The sequence below is a fragment of the Salarias fasciatus genome, chromosome 10 (assembly GCF_902148845.1).
Source record: "Salarias fasciatus chromosome 10, fSalaFa1.1, whole genome shotgun sequence".
In the NCBI taxonomy this organism is placed as follows: domain Eukaryota; kingdom Metazoa; phylum Chordata; class Actinopteri; order Blenniiformes; family Blenniidae; genus Salarias; species Salarias fasciatus.
Window position 1 is genome coordinate 18,073,820 of NC_043754.1, and position 21,184 is coordinate 18,095,003.

General features: G+C 41.4%; 1 protein-coding gene across 3 annotated transcripts in view; it reads left to right on the forward strand.

Moving 5' to 3' along the window:
• The window catches only part of cadm2a (cell adhesion molecule 2a), a 191,193-nt gene extending 170,576 nt beyond the window's left edge, over positions 1-20,617 (forward strand). For 2 of the 3 annotated variants that reach the window (XM_030100776.1, XM_030100778.1), the window contains 3 exons: positions 3,146-3,259; positions 17,049-17,171; positions 18,198-20,617. In XM_030100776.1, coding sequence (XP_029956636.1) covers positions 3,146-3,259; positions 17,049-17,171; positions 18,198-18,316 — 356 coding nt within the window. In that variant the 3' untranslated portion in view covers positions 18,317-20,617. The remainder of the gene's footprint in view (positions 1-3,145; positions 3,260-17,048; positions 17,172-18,197) is intronic. The other variant, XM_030100777.1, reaches the window with a different exon arrangement.
• The last annotated feature ends 567 nt before the right edge of the window (positions 20,618-21,184 follow it).

Here is a 21,184-nt window from a genome sequence, read left to right on the forward strand (position 1 = left end):
CAGAGGAGGTGGAGAATAAAGGGACTCAGTGTCACGGAAAACAGATAGTTCTTCCTCGCTTCCGCTTCTCCTCTGCCATTTGTCTCTTCGCATTAAGTAATAATGCTGTAGAAACAGAGCAAGGCAGTGAAACTTCCTTTCCTTCTGTCTTAGAACGTTTAGATAGCCTGTTATGATCGAAATAAGCAGACAAATCACTCGACTGGAAATAATTAAGAATGTGCCTAAATACATCAGAAGTGCTTGTATTAATAACATGAAACACACCGAAGAAGGCAGACCTGCTGTTTTCAGTTCTGCTCTGGCCAAGCTAGAGTGACTAGCAATACGTTTCTGAATGTCCCCGGTGAGGGTAGGACGAAATCTCTAAACAATTCTAAACAATAACATAAATGCTTAAGTTCGATCATTGAATGAGATGAATAAAAATTACATTCAAGGAGTCCACTTCATGTTCCTCACATGCAATGCAGAAATAACTAAGTGCATCAAAAAACCCATCTTAAACCAAAAAACATCAGTGTACATTTTAAATATAATCTTAAACATTGTGCACATTTTGAAATCATCCACAGTTTTTTTCTATTCCTGCGACAATCAGAGACTTTAGTCAACTCATTACACCAGTCGAAAGTGCTTTAAAAGATCCCCGAATCAAATTAAGACCATAAATGTCAAAGAAATATAATGTCACATTTCAAATGAACAGCCTTTAAATGGCTTACAACTTGATCTTCAGCGAGCAGCGCTTCCTAATGTCTGCTGAGTGAAAATCAAAAGGGTGAAATCAAAGGAAGGACAATGTGAAAACCCAACATTATACAACAGAAAATTCACATCTAATTAGGAAGGCTGTCAGTTTATTACAAATTTTATATCGTGCACATTAACTTCCGTGACAAGGTAATATGAAAGATACAAAGTCACTTCATTTACTGTGTGTGCCGTGCGACTTTTATATCTTTTACAAGCCATTTCAAGCAAAGCAATATCAATGTTTATGGGCCTCTTGCTGAGATATTTAATTAAAGCCTCCATCCATACAGTCGGAGCCACAATATAGGATCAGGAGTGATTAATTATGGATACGATCTAATATTTATGATACGTTTCACCTTCAAGTTCAAACCCTGCATGAAAGCTTTATTATGGGCGAGGGGGAAGTGAAGTTCACCAGCAGAAATCTCACACAGGTAGACGGGGTCGCAGCATCTTCGTCTGATGCCCAGTAAATTGCTATAATCTGAAGCGTTGAGATATGATTCACGGAATTATTTTCCTTGATAATTTGTTGCCTCTGTAATTGCTTTGTTGAAACCTTTCATGACTACAGTGGAGTATATTTTGGAGTTTTAGCTTTCGGTTACTTTTATTATGATTGTATTTTTTTTTTCTAATAGATTAATTACTTGAAGTTTAAAAAAAGAAAAACTGAAATAGTGAAAAGCTACCGTCACAATGTCCTGCGTGGTGTCGTTAAAAAGCAATAAATCACTTGATTAGTCACTAATATGATTAATTATTAAAATAGTTGGCAGTTAATTTTCCTTTGTGTAAATGACTAATCCTTGAGGCTCCAGGTTAACACACATGCGTCAGTGTGTGCCGGCACATTAACGGTTCTTTCAAATGCCCGACGAGGCTCACAGCAAGAATAACCAATGCACATAATGGCCAGTGATGTTATTAAACTGACAAATTCTATGACACAGAAAAAAACGGCGATTGGGTATGGGAGGGTCAAAGAGTCCCATTCAGATTCATTACTTGTTCTCCTCAAATGGCACCCAGTCTGTTCCTACCCTTCATTAGTGATTAGCAAACCTTTTAGCCTTTCACAATTACCACCATAATTCTTGGAAAATACCTTTTTAATGGTTCCCCTCCAACAAGGAGACGTCTTCGCTCCTCGCCTCTCTCCTGAAGACTCGCCGGCGAGTGAGTCACGCGAAAGGCTGAAATGTCACCGAGACACAGAGGACGTTTGGCCCCGGAAAAGACTACCGCAGCCAATTAAAAGCTCACCGCTCGCCGTAAAACGCAGAGTGGCATAAACATAAAAGGCAAGGTGGTAGTGTAACCTCATTAACTTTGTCTCACAATGTTTCCGTCCCATTTTTTTTATCGCTCCAACATGTGACGGCGTGAAGCATTTTTGCCGCTGTCCTGTGTCAAGGAGTTAAAAAAGCAGAGCCTGGTAATGATGGCCTGGCTTCTTTTTGCGTAAATTCGCTTCTGTAAACATGGATAATTGGCACGGTTCATTTGTCAAATGTCTTTCATTTGGTGGAGTCCAAATTTCTTACTTGTCAGAAGTTAAAAGAACGCTCTGTCTTCAGAGACAGCAGCCAACATCAGTAGAACCAACTTTTTTCTTTTTTTTTTGTTCTCTTGCTGCAGACAGAGTCCTCCCATCTAGACTGAGAACATCTTCAAATAATCATTAGTTTAAAAAAAAAACAAAACTAAAATCCGAATATAGTGAAATTCCCATTCAGTCTCATTGTTGGTTTAACTTTAACTGCACAAATACAGTAATGGACTCTAATCACACAACAAGAAGTCAGACTCCAATCATAGGTCACTCTTTTTTTTTTTTAATAATGATGACAAAATTGACATTACTAGAACCACATAGAGTAAATATCTCTCTGTGAAGAGATCATATTTGTACTTCCTGTTTGCTGCTATGCATATTGGTTTGATCATGATGTGTCTAAAGCATAAAGCTGTCCGTTGTTGGAGCACTGTGGCAATGTTTGGTTTCTTATTTACTGTTTTGGTCCATTTCATTAATCATAAATCTCCCCATAAATGCCCCCACATAGCGTTCAACACATGTAAAGTCCTTTTGTATAATAATTCACAAAATGTGGTAAGAAAGCCTTACCAGACCGGACAAAAAAAAAAATCCATAATGCTTGAAAACAGTGTTTGTTTCTTAGTGCAACATTTTCCCGTTTGTCTGTTTTCAGTGATCGCACACTTTATGCTTTGAATGATGTCTCAAATCCCTTTTGTTTCTCATTGCTGTATGATGTTTCCTTTTGTGCTGCGTTTCAAAAAGTGTCTAACTCTCCCATGTGACTTTATTTTATTGTGCTATTTTTTGTTTGTACATATATCTGTCTGTCCCCTCCGCCAGACGTCCCCACCACCCCGCCTCCATCCACCACTCCCCCCCTACATCCCATCCCTCCAGATTCCACCGCTCTATTAGGCACCCACGCCTCAGACCCCACAGTCACTGGCAACAGAGGTACAGTACCACCCCACGCATCTCCACGGCCCCCTCAGCATGCCGCTGTACGTTCCCACTTCGCTCCGACTCTCATTCCTCCTTACTTATCTTTCTGCTCTTCACCTGCCTGGAGCGCCTGTGCTCTTCTCTCCGGCGGGCCGTTTCAGAAACCAAGACCTGGAAACATATCAGATAAACAAAACTCTTACCTGATACTTATATCTTCAGTGCAAAAACAAAAAGATATTATTTTACACCTTTAGGACTGTAAACAAACTCAGAGAATTTTTGATGCCTACTGTCCATGATTATAAGTGTTCATCTTTTTTTTTTTTTTTTTTTTTTTTGGAATCTCTAAAGACAGTTCAGGTGATTGTATGGGAAAAACTTGTCTGGCTGTTCAAATACTCCATCCACTGTCCCCCTGGCATTTCAAAGACTCCAGTACTTCTGTGCCCCCCGAAACCTCAAAGAAGCAAATGTCATGTCCGACTGAAAATGTCTGGCCACTGGGGACGTTTCATCATGACTCGCGCTGTGTGGTCGATTCCGCCGTATTCTGAGTTCGCACAGTCACAACTACAACTTTTCACTGCTAAGACGGCCTGTTTGGTGATTTAAAAGAATCTTGCGACTATGAATGCTGTTGGCGTAAGAATTTTAATTTATATCAGCATTTTACCATGAAATGCATTTATAATGAGGTCGAAAAAAAAAATATTGAGGATCATAAAACGTTGAGGTTGTGTCAGTTTTCAAGCATGTCTTGTTCCTGCAGAGCTTAATGACATTCACTTATGGAGTTATGGCTTTGGACTGTAACTATTAAAAGTCACTGATGCGTAAGGTAAATTAAATTTCCGTCATCATCCTGTTGCACTAACCAGTCCCTGTCTTTCTGAATGTCAAAAAACACACAACAGCAGTCGCGTTTTTCTCAGGTTTGAACTTGTAGCTTTGAAGCTGAGGCTAAAGCAGTAAAAAAAAAAAAAAAAAAAAAGCTTTTGTTAGAAATGAGATAAGTGGATTTATGGTCTCATAATGGTACAGAACAACATTTAAAGGCACGATGATTGAAATAAAACGTTCTTTTTTTTCCCCGGACATGAATTAAAATTGAAGTGAAAGGTGTGGCTCTGTAATTGTTGCCAGTGTAATATCAATAAGACTGTAAGCGAGTCGCTGTCGTGAATCTTTCCTGAGAGCTGCACACCTCATGCATGAGGAATAGGCTCCATGCAGAACGTCTAGATGAGCGTTGCGTGAGCCTCTCCTCAGACGTGCGCCTCATGCAGTTTGCGTGGCGGCTCTAAGATGGTAAGACCGGGGGCTGAAATGAAAAGCGAAAGGTCCTGCGATGCACGGGCGCTGGGTTTAAGACTGAGATGAGACGACGCTGATTCGATCCCGGCAGTTCGGCAGTGGGGCAGCGCTTTAACAAAAACACCATGAGGTTCGTGGGAGTTTGTGTTTCTAATTGTGCGGCAGCACAGGTGAACTTAAGGCTTTGTGGAGTTATATTAGTGTTTGAGTTTCTAGTATTAATAATCAAGTCCCGGAGAGTCGCGTCGAGTGTTGTGTCTGATGTCAACAATAATCTGGACGCAGTATTGTTGTGGAGTGGGCCACACAAAAGGTGTCACTTGTTGTTGTGTGCTTGAGTGCAGCATGTCTGTTTCAGTGACCCGAAGAATCTGTTGTCCCGCTGCTTTCGATTTACGAGCCTATCTCCTTACCCACCGTCCCCCACAGTCACCAGCTTTCACTACTCAAATGGCTCCGATGATTTCTTTTTTTTTTTTTTTTTTTTTTTTTTTTCATGTTCTGTATGTTTGCATTGAAAAGAGCCAGCTCTTTTCAGCATCCCAAACCGAACTGGCTCTGTATTTAAAGGAGTCAGTTAAGTTGTTTTGGGCATCTAACCAGGATCCCTACCGGAAGGCTCTCTGTGGGAGCACTCAGGCACATCCAACTGGAATGAGCCCCTGGGGCAGGCCCAGAACGTGCTGGAGGGATTACATATTCCACCTGGCTGGTGAGAGCATTCAGATCCTTCAGGACAGACTGAAACACACGGCTGTGGAGAGACGGTCTGGCAGCACGCTACGCCAGATACACGACTGTAAATAGATGGATGCTAAATATACTGCTAACCTCTGGTAAGGTACAGCTGCTCAGCTCAATAGTAACTGCACTTCTAAGGAGGTTTTTTTTTTTTTTTTCAATTAAAACTTTTGTTATTTTGTTTGGTTTTTTTTTTTTTTTTGCTCACTACACAAATATGACTGAAAAAATTGTGCTGCTTAATCAATAGTAACTTAATTTACTTGAGAGTAAGTGGCGATATGTTGCTCACCTGAAGAGTCTTTGTGTTTTAACAGTCCCTCTCTTTAATAGCACACTCAGATGAAAACACTGCCTTGGTAGAAAAGTTGAAATGATTTTGTTTGATGGAATTGCAGTTTGCCTTGAGATTATGTCTCTTTGAGCGCGGAGACACTGCAGTGCTGACAAAGCACCACGTCTGCCACAGCAGACTGACGTGCCTCTCAAAGGTTTTTTTTGAGTGGCATGTCAATTTAAAGCTATACACTGCACTATGCAAAGAAACATACTGACTCGTATATCATATTGATCTTGGTTCATCGTAGGGTGGGGAGTGTATGACACTCTTGAGTTGAAGGTTTCCTACTCTGCTCGATCCGTCCTGAAAAATGAAAATTTGGATGAAAATAAACATGAAAATAAATGCAGGAGTCTGATCAGTTATTGCCCTGTTCATTAACGCTGTCCGTGTCTTTGTAGTTGTAGCAGCGATTAGCTCTCAGCTTCACGTCGCTCCAGAGTGCCCATCTCAGGGTCATTTCGTCTCATCACCCGCCGCTTTCTGGAAATTACCATCTTTAAAGTCCGTCAGGAGTCTTGACTCGCCTCCCTCCTTCCCTCTGCTTTGTGCGGCACTTTTGTTTCAGCTGCGTGTCTCCTCTTTACTCCTCCTCCGCTGCCCTCGCATCCCTCTGAAGCCCCTCTCAGATAGCGGGCTGGAGCACGTCGTTGGATATTCCTCATCAGCACCTCGGCTCTTCTCTGATGTCTGTTTGTGTAGTGCAGAAACACAAGAGGAGCTCAGCCTCTCAGTGTATCTTCAGGGAATCTAAATATCAGACTTCTTCGCCGCGTCCTCCCGTCAGAGGATACTACACTATCTGTTTTCATGTGTCTACTTGATTTATTACCAGGCCCTTTCAAAGACTGGATGAAAGCAAACAACTGTGGAGCTGTACCAGCCCCGTGACGTTTTGCCTTTTTAATAAAGATGCCTTCCTGTGCAGAGGAAATACACACTGTAGTTTCAGCACTGGAGCTTCTAAGTAGAACATTAGCATATTATGGGGGAACCCTTTCAGGTGTACATTTCTGTGCTTTTCTAGTTTTTTTTTTTTTTTTTTTTTTCTCACACAAGCCTTCCCTCTGCTGCTATTCATTAACAGAAGTTCTTTTTTTTTTTTTTTTTTTACAAAAATCACAGTAGGCTGAGTCATCTTTTATCCACAGCAGTCTGTCCAAAGAAGAGACCAACAGTTAAAAATCGACACACTGAAGGCAATGAGTAAAAACAAAATGTCAAAAACAGTTGTGGCTATTGTGGCACCAGATATTCCTGATGCAAGGTTATGGCAGGTTAATGTGAAGTTTTTTTCTTCTTTTTTTTTTTTTTTTAAAGGTTTTTAATGCTTTAATAGTGTCTGCTTCTGCAGAGCAACAATTTGAGATCATTTTGAATCTATAGTTACGGAAAAAAAACTATGACTAACAACGTTTTACACAAGTCTTCGTTTCTTACACTCTATGAAGACAATAGCTAAATATGATTAAATTGAACATTTTAACCCTGAGATGTTGTTGATCAGTGCTTCTGTATCCCTCCAGGTAGAAGACGTCATTAAAGCGACACGCTGTTATATTCCAGTCACACAACCTAATCTAGTGAAAAGTGGTGTTGAACTGATCAGAATTAAAAACTAAAACACTTTGTTTTGAAGGTATAAAATGCAAACGATAATTTTAAAATCATGCCTTTGCTGACCTGGTGACAGTGAGTATTAATGGCCAATATAATCAGGTACAGTTAATGGAAACATTTATTCATCCATGGAGAACAATCATTGAATAAATATTTAATGCTGACGACTTGCCAGTTTTAATGGGAAATGTAAATTTGGCAGTAACCTATGCCTCTAATTCTTAGCCTTACTGATCCTTAGAGTAGAGCTGGTATAAAGGAGTGCCAGTGGTATTTCTGTTTCCATCTGCATTGTATAATAGAAGGGTCCAATGCATACCTGCAGCCTGTGATTCCCTTTATTAATGAAGTGCTGGCAGGTTTGCCCAACATCACGCTGCTGCAATAGCCCGCCAGCCTTAATGGCTATAATAACTCTTTCGCTAAGTATCACAGGTCTATGTCATGTCAGACCTCTCTCTCTCTCCCTCTCTCTCTTTGAGTTCTCTAAAAATTTTGCCAAGCCTTTTTTTTTTTTTTTTTTTTTTTTTTCCATGGCTTGCAAATTAGCTTTGACCTTGCGGAGCTGAAAGGTTGAATCATGCACAAGGGTTCCTTTGGTGTTTAAAATATTTACTATTCACTACTCATAATCAGCATTCGTGTGGCCAACCTCGGCCCCAGTAGTCTGATATTGCTGCAGAGAAAGGGCCCCACTGCTGAGAAGACAGCAATTATTCATGCCTGGTGTCTGTGCCTGTGGAGAAGGCAGCAAAAACTAAAATAATACCCATCCACCTCCTTGCACGGTAAAACTTCTCCTTTCTTGGGTTCAGTGTTATTTCCCCAAGAGGAGCCGAGGATAAAAGCAAAGAAATGCACCTGGAACCTTGAGACTCTTAATCAAAGCGAATATCACGACTTGGAAGATTTTACTAAGTCGTCTTAAATTGTTACAAGCCAGGTCACTGCCTGATCTTTTCAACACGTGTTAAAGCTGTCATGTTTTAGAAAAACAGCATCCAAAAGCTCTGCCTCCCCTCTTGAAGATGATAGCAGCGACTTCACACTTAAGGAGAATTCCTTGCGGAGGCGAAGGATTGGTCAGGGCTCAGGAGTCTGGATGAGCCTCTGAGCTTCCTCCCTGTTCGAGGCAGTGTTGGCGAGAATGCAGCGCACAAATCCAGGAATACGACCGCTTCCCCGCCCAGAGTTGAGACAGTTGATCCTTGAGCACATCGACATTCAGCTGAAGTGTTCAGAACATATGTGTATGGCACCACGGGGTCTTTCAACACTCTTATAACCAGTGCGTGTATAACTGGTATATAACTGGATGTAGTAGATAATCCCTCCATTTTGCTCCATTTCGAATTCTAGTTTTTATTCCGTAGAAGTTTCTTATAGCTGAATAAAATTTGGAATTAATTTCGAAATATGCTGACACGTTCAAAGAAAAATGAGACAAATAACTCACTGAAATTACTCACACTTTATGGAGGCAGTTAACATTTCAATAAAAGTTCTTATTATTGCCGGTAAAGTATTTGAAGATCACACAGGCTATTTCACTGCACCACAGGTTATGTCTTTAACCTATTCAAGCTTCACCAGACCGAGGACAAAACCTTTTGTGATAACTCAATAAGGAAAGGAACAATTTTTGTTCCTCTGGGAGATTTTTCACCACTTTATTCAATTGCTATCGATCCTGTTTAAAATGGGAGACGTGGGTTAGGCTGTGTGATGCGAAAAAGACACATTATCTCGAGGGCAAGTATCCAGGGCAGCTGGCCAGCTGCCGTCTTTGAATCAAGAAGGTTGAGGCGGCAGCTTCCCGGAGTGAAATGGTTAAATATTGAACTATACCGACCATCTTCTCGCCACTTTCCTTCCACGCTCCACTCTCCCCACCGTAAAGCTGAGGAGCACAGGAGGAATTAAAACATAATGCAAAGGTCTTTCCACTTATTGCCGGGCAAGCTTATTGATGACCTGTCACATTACCTCGCTTTGGGGAAGAATTATAGCAACAATTTGGTATAAAGTGTAGAACAGAAAAAGAGAAATCATTAGATCCTGGGGCTACTGTTATGAATTACATGTAATAGCCCTTCTTTTCATTAAACCTCAACGGCAGAGGACACTTTGAGCAATCTTAAAGAAGCGCTCACGTGCACGCTCACACGAGGCGCTGCAATTTTCATTTATTGACGTGACGTTTTATTTTGGTCTTTAGTCATTTTTTTTCCCCTGCTTCCCTGTCTCCCGTGGGAGATTATTGGGCCTGTGCTGATAGCTCGGTTCCTTCAAAAATGCATCACTTCTCTGGGATTTTTTTATTTATTCTGGTCTTTAGTTCATGATTTTGATTAATGCTCTGCTGTTCCCCTCGCAGTCAGAAAATATCACGCTGTCATTACATTACCTCAGTGTTGCATTTCTTGTATTTTATTGGTGTTTTTTGAGAGGTTATGGATTTTTAAAGAATGCAGCGCCGCTTTGATTTTTGCATGCGGCTTGATTAATTTATTTGATTAATCATCCTTCTTTGCCGATGACTTCACGTCGTTACCCCGCTGACCACAATTTTCTTTTCCTTCTGACAAGGGGGGGAAAAAAAAAAGGTGGTTGAATATTCAAGATAATGTCCACATGTGGGCTTTATTGAATGATTACTCAAAGTAATTTGCTTTTAGAATCTAATTAATCCACTCTGACCCAGCGAGCAATAAAGTACAAGGACTCACACTCACACACGTGCAAACAAACACACACACACACACGTCCAAGAACACCTCTAGGTTTCTGTCTTTTGCCGCTCTGTCACATGCTTGGGTGCATGCATCGAGAAGTGGCCACACAAGTGTCTCTTAGCTCCGTGCCGCAGCCTCCAGGGACTCTTTCATCTTGGCAGTAGAGCCAGCATTAGATGCAGATTGGTGAATTTCCAGTCTCAGCCAAAAAGTTGGGCATAATTCGCTCATTGAAGGAGTTGAAGTCTGCAGGCACTTACTTTCCTTTACTCACCTCTTTTTTAAAGGGTTCTCTTTCCCCGGGCTCTCTAACTTTGACATAGTGTCACTGCTTAGGACATAATGTGCACTAACAGGTATTTCTTTATGTTTCCTGTTGAAAAAGTAATTTTGGGACATCAAAAAAAAAAAAAAGAAATCCTTTACAAGAAAATGTTTTTTTATTTGTTTTTTTTTTTTTTGCTTGTCGTATTTTACTGCTCGACACTGAACAATAGGTTAAAAGTGTCTCGCCCCATCACACTTTTGCCCCAGTTACAGCACAGTAGTGTCAGCCGTGGGCGCTCAGATTACACGCGGCTTTAAACAGTTAACCGAACTAGTGCGATGTGTTTTGGGACGTCACACCACGCTGCATTGAGACGGTACAGTAGGCTACACTGCACATGGCGAGCTGGGATTCTGTTACTGAAAGACTCCATGGAGCCATCCAGTTTAACAACATGCTATAATTGCTGTCATTACAAATGTCTGTTTGTACGCTGCTACCTGCACAAGAGAGAGGGGGGGAAAACTGTTTTTTTTGTGTTGTTTTGTTTTTTTCATTCTGTTCGGCTCAGTTTAATGGCACCTGCTAAACATTCAGTCTTCTCAAAAAAATAAACACAAGCCACTAAACTATCCGTGCTACCTGCCTCAAACGTGGACTCCTTTGTAATTATCAGCAGGGATCTGTCAGATTGTGTGTGTGCCTTTATTTTTCTCCGCCTATCCATCTTCTATATCACTTTATAGAGATCGGAGACTATTAGCAGTCCCAGCTGACTGTCAGGAGAATGACTCCCGAGCAGGTCACCAGTCCTTTTCTACACATACATTCACATCAATGAACCGTTTTTCTAAAATCCCACTGAAGCATGTTTGTGGACTGTTTTTGGAAACTGGAGTGCCCCAAGAAAACCTGTACAAGCACAGCGGGAACGTGCAAATTCTCACACAGACACCTTCAGAGAGTACAAACTACTGCAGAACTATGGGTCAAAATCACAATTTTCAATTCAAAATCAACTGGACTGAGACCCCATGTTATGTGTGAAAATAATAATTAACATGTTGAGTTTCTCTGACGTCTGCTCAGACCGAAGACCACTGACAACATGAATTTTTCAGCAGTCACACACAGCAGTTGTTGTCCGTAACTTTTACTGTTGATTTTGCAACATTTTGCAAGCATGAAAAAAGATTGCATGGGGGGCGGGGTGTGAAATTTTCCATCGGAGTGTAAAACAGCATGGTGACACATTTCAAAACACACTTTAATTATACCCAGTAAACAGGTGAAAGGAGGAAAGCAGCTCTCGGTGGTAGGTGCTTTTATCATGTGAGCTCTGGTCCTGTGCAGAGCTGAGGGAGGAGGTGAATTTCTTTCTTCCAATAATTGAGAATTTAGACTTTCAACTAAACAAAAAAAAATCCACAAAAATAAGTAAGATTCACATTTAAATATACACATTATTTGATTTTTAATGTCTCATAACTGTTTAAGAAACATTTACTTAGAAAAGGTTTTTGTTAGTTTTACTTTCCTGTGAATAAAGAAATGTCAGTCTGTTATTGCAAAGTAATATTTTGGGTTGAGGTATAATGATCTGCTTCCACTGTTACTTAGATTTCCTGACCTGAGCCGCAACACAGACACAAGGACAGAGCCGCTCTGTAAGCCTGTGCTTGAACTCGCTGCCGCTTTATTGATCTGGGCAACTGAAACCACAACCTCGCAGAGCTATATCTAAAACAAGGGGAGGAGAAAACATAATCCTGAAGAAGAGAAGGTACCTCCAGGGGATGAATTTTAATATGAACCTTTTTTTAAAACCAAGGGAGAGATAGCACATTGTGATAGCATGCTGAGCAGCAGTATGGAAAAGAGTGTTTGAATATCATGCAGTTACATTCATGAAAAGCTCAGACTGTTAATATGAAAAACAGCGTTGGATGAAAGGTGCTGCAGAGGATGACGTCCTGTCGGAACATCAACATGCTGGAACAATACTTTTAACGAGGGCTGAGCTCTATTGTGATGTTCTTCAAACAGTGAATTGCTGCTTAAAAAGTGAGATGAGGACACGTGTTTGACATTCAGTAAGATCCCCAAAGAGCCACTCTCCGACACTTCAGCTCCACACAAAGCTTTGGACGTGTTCTTTAAGTGGCCCCTTTCCAACAAGTGTAAACGTGGTGGCGTTGGAGACGAGCTCCTCAGCCGAGAGTGTAATGTTATGATTGGTTCTACTGGAGCTGAAGTTGTGGATGCTTTGTTGTTGGGGTTTGTTTTTGGATTGTTCTGCCATTGCAGCAGCCTTTCCTCTGCTCAAAGTTGCTACTTTTTTTCTGTTTTGGTGTTGTTATCTGTGGACTTACCTCCGGTTGTCTGGTTTCCTCCCATAATGCAAAGCCTCCCTTTTCGCCCCGTGTTAGTTAGGATCAGCTTAAGAGACTCTGACTTGGATAAAGTGGGTGTAGAAATTGAAGAGATGGGTGGCTCAGAGTTTGCGAAGTCTGAATGTATGTAACGTTTCAAGTACAAATCTCCGGTTGTGTTTTCCAATATGCTTACACTGCTGTTTATAAGCTGCAGACACATGGTGAGGTTATTGTCAGTTCGGGTTGAACGCCTTTAATGTTTTGTAGTTAATAAGCAATTCAAGAAGTTTATTGTCCTCTCTGGATTTACAGCACCTATTGTGTGTTTGTCCTTGTCCTCAGGTTTTCTTTGTTGCCTATTACGTGGTGACAAATCCAGCTGTGGCGTGTTGGATACCTGTCTTAGCTTTTCTATCGACTTCACATCCAAGGCCGTAAATCGGCGCATTGATATTGATTAAAACAACAGTTCAGGTTTTGTAGTAGAGTCATTCTTCCCCCCCGTATTGCTTCAGATTTAATATTTGAGCTTTTACATGGACTAATAATGTTCTTTTGCACACCATTTCCCAATCACAATATCACATTTCATAACCAAAGGCCGCCTCATGGCTGAATAGCTGCGCCGCATAACAAACGAGCTGAAATGCCTTCAGTGACTGAGCTGACGATTTGACTCCCAGCCGGGTGGATCGCTGCTGCATGTCATCCCATTTACATACAGATTGAGGAGGTTTTTGATGCTGTTGTTTATAAAAAAAAAAAAAATGTCAAGATTTTTCTCGCTTACTTGTAGCTGAGGCTTGAATATTGAAGAACTTTAACAAAAGGAATACAGTATGCCTCACATTCCGTCCTGAACAGGGATAAAATATTCAGCACGATATATTGTGAGCAGATAAAATGGCCTGATATTACAGTGTAATTTCAAGACTTAACATTCCCGCACAGCGTTGTTATTGTCGATCATTTCAGTCTTACCCCAAGCATCAGTAAAAGAGATAAAAAATGAGGAGTTTAGGCATTTTTTCAAGAGCAACACTTTTGGCTTCGTCTGACCGAGCAGCGGTTCACAGTAGATCTCATCTCGACCCCTTTTAATTTATTAAACACGCCCAACACACAAGGCCAGACGACAAGGAGGGTGTTATAAATATTAAAAGAAGAGTTTGCTCTGCCACGCTCTCATATTAAATCACACAGAGAAGAATGTATCTGTCCTTATTAAAAGATAATGCGTTCTGGAACCATAAAAATGTATAACCTGCTTCTCTAGATCCCTCCTTGTCTTCTTTCCTCCCACCTCTCAGTCCAAGTGAAATTTCTCCGTTTTTGTGTCCATCAATCACTTTTTTTTTTTTCTCCCTTCCTCACTGTGCCTTTGTACACCCTTGCTGTATTTTTCTCCTGCCGTGAGTCGCTGTGGACTAGAACAGAATACTTATGAACAGAGTAGATGAACTGTGTTTTTTTTCTCTCCTTGTTTTTTTTTTTTTTTTTTCTGAAGGTACACACATGAAAGGCATTTACACTTTGTAAGTTAACATGGTTTTATGTCACAGGCTTCTGTTACTGCATGAATATCAAGTGAAAAAAGTATGCCTCTGAAATTCTAATCTTAAATGTCAAAAAGTCTTCTCTTGTTGGCTAAAGAGATAGTTTCAAAAAAAAAAAGAAAAAAAATACCCTGGCCTATTAGCATTGTGGTTCTTTTCCATTTCTGTACTTGTGATGGACACTTCGGAATCAAAGCAGGACCAAAACAATCCCACACATCTTTCTTTAATGTTAGGATTCGTTTCGTGTATCAGCTGCGGCGCATCTTGACCATGAACGGTTCAAAGAATAGGTTGTTGTTGAGCTCTTGCAAAGGCTGAAGTGTTTTTGAACTCCGGCGTTTAGCAGGAGGGATTTGATAAGTTCTCTGCCTTCTAATGCAGCATCGCTATAGTTTGTGTGCCTCCACATTGACGTGGTTGTAACCCATGGGTATTTAGCTGTCTCTATATTAAAATCCGCATATTTTTCCCCTGACCACTGTAAAATCTGGCACAAACATCCACTTTCTCTCAAAAGTCGAGTGGGTGTTTTTTTTTTGTTTTTTTTTTGGGTTCTTTTCAACTATTGTTAAAGTTGGTGTGACTGCATATTCTATTTGTGTGCATGATATATACTGTATCTGAGAAAAGCTTACTTTAGCACTTCATTTTCCATCCATGCATCCATCTTCTATTCCGCTCCTGTGCCCTTCAGGGTGGATTAAAGCAGTGGTTACCTCTCTTGCCTTAATAATTTTAATTGATAAAATCTGATGTTTAAAGAAGCAGCAGGATCATGCTCCTATTACTCTGCAGAGAGGCTGATTTCACCCTAGTATTCCTAGAGAGTGTTACAGTTTTTCGATCACATTTACCTTTTCACACGCAAATAATGAGGAAGCTGCTTTGCGGCGTGTTCACCAACTATAGTGAGCAACCCTTAATTTAGAGGTCGGGATCAAACTGCTGATCCTGCCAGCAGAATACGACCGGCTTCACTGCTTGAGCCGCACAAAAAAAAAAAACCACACAGCAGTTTATCAGACGTTAAGCAGCTCTCTCTGGAGCTACAAATATCACTATACAAAATGCTCTCCGAGTAATCAATAAATATTCTCCTCTTGGGAGAACTAAATACATAATTAGTTTATTTGAGAGTACTGTGAACAATGTGCGACTGTTTGCACTATGCCAAGTGGATTATCTTTGACTTTATGTCACCTTGAGTAAAGACTTTTTGCCGTGTCTTGAAGCCACGGTTGTAATCTATTAGAGGATCAGACAGCGCGTTCCGAAAAAGTCAAGGGCTTTGACTCACGGCCGAATGTCTGAAGCATGACACCAGGATATTACCTGGCCCCGGTGTGCAGTGTGTGACTGGCTTGTTTGTGTCTGCCCCGGGTTGTAACGGCCAGACTGAAATGCAGCAGTCAGACAGTGAATGTGTGTGATGGTGGGAAAAAAAAAAAAAAAAAAAACACTCACCAGTCCTGACAGATAGAGGTGAGGAGACACAACCATGTGTGTAAACTAAACGCCCGAGTCTTCGCCCTGCTGGGTCCTGCCAGGGGAACATTCCTCTACTCTCTGCTCCACTGACCAAGCAGAACTGCAGCACAGCGAGTCCGCGGCGCGCACGCCCGCGTGCGAGCGCATGTGTCGGCGTGAGTGTGTGTTTGTCCACTGGGAGGCAGTCGAGCGTGACGGCCTGGTCACCCGGACCATGGAGACTTATGGAGCGAGAGCGGGCCAGCTGTTCAATTTGACCACATGGGCAGGCACAGAAAGAAAAGGAAAAACGCCGAAGAGAAACGGTGTCAATATACCATGTGGGCCGTTCGTCTAACCCGACACTCTATCTCGTCTCTGACACGGCCTTATTTTAGCTATCTTGAGCCCACAGACACACAGAATGGCAGGGTTGAACATGGCATGCCCTGGCACTTGGAACAGGATAATGAGACGGCTGCTAATTTCTCAGGTGTCATGGACTGATATGAATAATACAGGCTCTTCCGTTGCCTATCTCCACTTCTGCTGTCACTGTCAACTTTTTTTTTTTTTTTTTTTTGATTCATCCACAGTAGGTCCGGGCGCTCGGCGCCATCAGCGCCGTGTCCTTACTTTTACCTTGAATGACCGACAAACTCGACTTTGTGAAGAAAGGAAGTCGGCGTGAATAAAAGAGAGAGGCCGCCGTTGAAAGAAAAAGACGGGTTTGATGGGTTTCCGCACGAAGCATGAACAGGCAGTTCCTTGACTCTTTCATGACTCTGCTATCATCTCCTCTGCCTCTCCAACAGCTGGGGACCTGTAGCAGCTCTCTAACACCTAATTCATTTTCCTAATAACAATTCTTCCTCACTGCCAAACAGAAAAAGATTGATCTTTCCTTTTCATTTTCCATGTGATGATTTATTTACTGTGTACTTCCCTTCCACTACTGCCCTGGTTTGCATGTTGGGGACTCGTAGGGCACTGTGGGGGAGGTCCTGAATTATTTACTCGATTTTTTTTTTTTTCTGAGTCCCTCTTTCATTCTCTTTTACCTTCATTTTGCAGGGCGAATGTGTGCCTGCCTGTCTCTTTGTGTCAGTGTGGTGTCTGCCTTTCTTCTCTCTCTTTCCATTTTATTATTCTCGCAGCGCTGTGCAGCTCTGCGCTGACTGCATGATGTGAGAGGAGAGGGGAATGACAGCTGCTCAGAACAATCGTTAGAGCAGGAAGGAGCTGGAAATAATCTCCTCTTTCCTCCTTGCTGTGTTTTGTATTGTCTGCCTTTTTGCTGCGACTCTGCCCTCACGCTCTCACCTCACCAAGCGGCGCTTTCATCCACTCTCTTTGTTTTCCTGTCCGTCTTTCCTCAGATCCCAACGCTGTGGGGCAGCACGGCACTGACCATGCCTTGATCGGAGGAGTGGTGGCTGTAGTGGTCTTTGTCACCTTGTGTTTAATCATTGTTCTGGGAAGATACCTGGCCAGGCATAAAGGTAAAACCCCACCGGACCGGACCGGAGCCTCGCGAGACTCATGAGAGTAGCGGTGCATGTCCTTTCTGTCTCGTCGGCTCGCCCGATCCCGTTCCCACACCGTATGAAACGCCTGCGGTGGAGGATACATTAAGTCATGCACACATAGGAGCGATGCTTTTCACGAGCAGCACAGAACTCACAGGATTATTTCTTTAACTGATTTAAAGGGTTTAAGCGAAGAATGTTTTTTTTTAACAAAATGAACTTTCATGAATCGGCTTCGACATGTCTTTAATTACTCGACAAGAATCATGTTTTTTTTTTTTTTCTTCTTTGAATAAAGTGAAGGTTTCCCACTGAGAGTCATGGCTTCAATAATAAGTGAATTCTAACTGAGACTGCTTATTCTAACTGTGTGTGAGTGTGTGTGTGAAACCAGTAGTTACTTCACAATGTAATATTTCTAAATTTGGGATCCAAACTGTAAAACATACTTGCTTTTCCCTGTGAGACAAAGTATTATCAACAGGAGTGTCATCTCTTATTAATACAACAGAACTTATTCTACACAGTACTCAGTATTGATTTCAGCAGCACAAATACTGAGAAAACTTATTTAAATCCTTTGGATTCCTAAAGATAATAGTGTATGACATGACCGGCTAAGTCTGCTGAAGTGAGAGAGAGTGAAGGAGTAACAAAAGCTTAAGAGTTGATGGCCAGTTTTTAATGCTAATGCTCCAAAATGAAGCTTAGAGCTGCATCACAGTATTTCGACGTGGAGTTTGAAGCCTTGACTTGACGGCAGTGGCAGTATTTGTTGATCTTGTTGTAGCGTTGGATGTGCGCAGGGTTTTACATGTGTTCCCTCTGCTGTATTTACATATACCGCGCGCTCGTAGCCTCTCAACATTCTGCGTATGAATAATGTAGCATCACTGATGTTGTCTTCAGTTGTGCTTGTTGCCTCGGGCAGCAGACGCCACGCAGGGCTGCTCAGTATTTGTTTTTGCTTGATATAGGTTTGTTTTGTTGCTTCCGCAGGAACGTACTTGACAAATGAGGCCAAAGGAGCGGACGATGCGCCCGACGCCGACACAGCCATCATCAACGCTGAGGGCAACCACGCGCACGCGGAGGAAAAGAAAGAATACTTCATTTAGACTGCAGAGGGAGCTGTGCAGCTCTCTCCTTTCTCCATTCTCTCTTTCGGTCGCTCTGTCTCTTATTCTCTCGTTCCGTCTCCCACTTTTCTTCTTCACCTCTGACCACTGCTGCCGTTGTGTCGACAGGATGCCCCCGCAGGCAGCCCACACACACACACACACACACACACACAGAAGCTCCCCATGTGTGTTCCTCCTCTCTCCCTTCACTGGGTCCATCTCTTATCGTTTGCATCGTGTCTTTTATTTTTTCCTGTATTTGGATATTTCTTTATTTTCAGCAGATGTTTTCAGACAGCTTGCCGCTGCTGTTGCCCTTTCACACTTTGTTTTTGTTTCTTTTTTTTTTTGTTCTCATCTTTTGACATGAACACATGAAAATTTGTACCACTTCTCCCCCTGACCCTGTCCCCTTCGCCCCCCTTTTCTCCTGTTTCCCGCGAAGCAGACACCAATCACACGTCGAATTTCCCTTTGTTCACACACGTCCACAAACACACATATCATATCTCACATCAACACGGTGCCTAAAAATACAGACGCCATTGAACTTCTGTCAATGCCTTCATGTATCGTCTGTCGGTAGCAATGTAAATGCTTTGTAGGTGGTTAACTGGACCATCATCTCATTGCTTAGCTCACAGCTTTTGATTATGATTATGCATTGCGTTTTCTTTTTTATTCTTATTATTTGAATGAGGATATGTGCTGTTTACGCCTTATACATGTCTATCACACTGAATATGGTACTTCTAGACGATCCACCTCTCCCGACCCCCGTCCCCCCCCCCCCCCCCCCCCCCCCCCCCCAAACAGACTTGTAATTAAATGGTCGACCCTTGTAAGATAAGACGAAGGTTTTGTGTAACACTGTAGCAAGGTCTGTCAGATAAGTGTATAATATGAGTTTCATTCTTAGGGTAGGAGTAATTAAAGGGTAGTGTGGTTTTGTTTAGAGCAGAGAGTACACACCAAAAATACGCGAAAGATGCTACGAGAAGCGTTCCATAACAGGCTCAATCAAGTATTTAAAAGACCATTAATCGCTGAATCTGCTGTCCACGTGTACTTTTATCTGTATATTCCTGCACTGTTCGGGCTGCAGTTTAGCAAAACGCCAACACCATCCGTGTCATCTGGACAGCTGTCAGTAGTTTGTGATTCACACAAAGGGTCCGGTTGTACAGGAAGAGTTGTTCTCCTCTCTCTAGAAGCTGTAAAATAAAAAAAAAAATTGTATTGAAATGAGTTTAGCTTTTCACTTTGAAGAATTTTTCCTTATGTTCATGTCACATGAAAGTAATGTTAGGGCTTAAGGACCCCATGAAATGTAAAAGAAACCATTAGGTATTAAAACCAAAATGCAATTAAAGGAAATACGTTGGAAGTTTTGGAGTTTGTAAATAGCTTCCCGTAATTGTCTTTGCTCATTTTCACACCTCGGTCGAGGTACAGGCAGCTTCCTACGATTACTGGTTCATTGGTAAGCATTCAGTGAAATTATTTTTTCAGCAAACAAACAAACAAGTCGAACTGCAGGCCCACTTTGTATTCGTTTTGCCACTTCCGGATCGAAGCTCAACTGCTTTCTAGAAACTGCTCTGCTACTATCACCAACAAGCCGTGCTTCTTTTTTTTTTTAATTCTTTTTTATTTCACTCCCTGAAAGTTTTAACTTTGATTTTCATTTCATGGGGTCTTCGGGCAAGAAAAAATTAAAAAAAAACAAAAAAAAAAGAAAATAGTCGAAGAGCTGGTGTGAGTGCTGGGTCATATATATATGCAGGGGCCTCCTTTCCAAACCTTAAAACTGAAGATAAAGCAAGAAGCACAAAAATGTCTGAATGAGTTACTGTGTTCTTTTGCCAACAAACAGACTGCCTTGAGGAAAATGGAACCAAGAAGATGACAAGGCTTTCTCTGATTCAATTCTGAATTTAAAATCAAAATGGGAAAAAAAAGACAAAAAAACGCAGTGCATCTTTTTTGAAAAATGTAAGCAAAATCATGTTTTTATATTTAAAAAAAAAAAAGTTTTTAATTTTTTGGTTTAAATGCTCCCTGCTGTATATTGTGTCTGCTAAAATGTGGTTGACTGTGAAAATTGCTGTTAAATTCTGGATTTCTGTATTTCTTCAAATTTGTATATTAGCCACCTTACCTGTTTCCTTTTTTTTTTTTCTTCTTTTTCTTTTTCATCACGTAACCCTTATTGGAAAACTTTTAAACAACTGTATTTTTGTTTTGGCACAAGGCATGTATATAATGTGTGACAACTAAATTTTGGTAATACACATTGGCATGTTTTTGTTTCGTTCTTTTTCACATTTAAGTTACTCAGAATGAAGCGACGCCAGAGAGAGTGACGGTGAAGGTGTGTTTGCAGCCTGATTTTGGAGAGGCAGAGGTTTCTTGTGTGCCCTCTGGTGCAACAGATCTGAAGGATTAGGTTTTGTAGGAACGAGGACAAAACTGGAGAAGAAGCGTGACGTGTGTTCACAGACAATGTGCTTTTTGTTTTTCACCAAATCCTTAAAATAACATTTGGAATTGTAATTTACAGACATATACACTCTATAAGAAACATTGCCTTTGTTGTTGGCGGCGGGAAAGATAGGACAACTTAACTTAGTAAACCTTTTAGTTCCATACATCCTCTCCATTCATTTTTCATAAGTTTGCTGGAATTTGGCGGATTTCCTCTCACGTGAATGAGTGATAAACACCTAAAGGCTTAAAGGCAAAGCACTAATCTGCTAAGAGGGAGCAAATTATTACCAAGGGCAATAAAATCGTGGGCCCAGCTGTCTCCAATTCAGTGGCCAATTTACAACGTTATGCAAATAAGGTCAGCAAGTAAGGTCT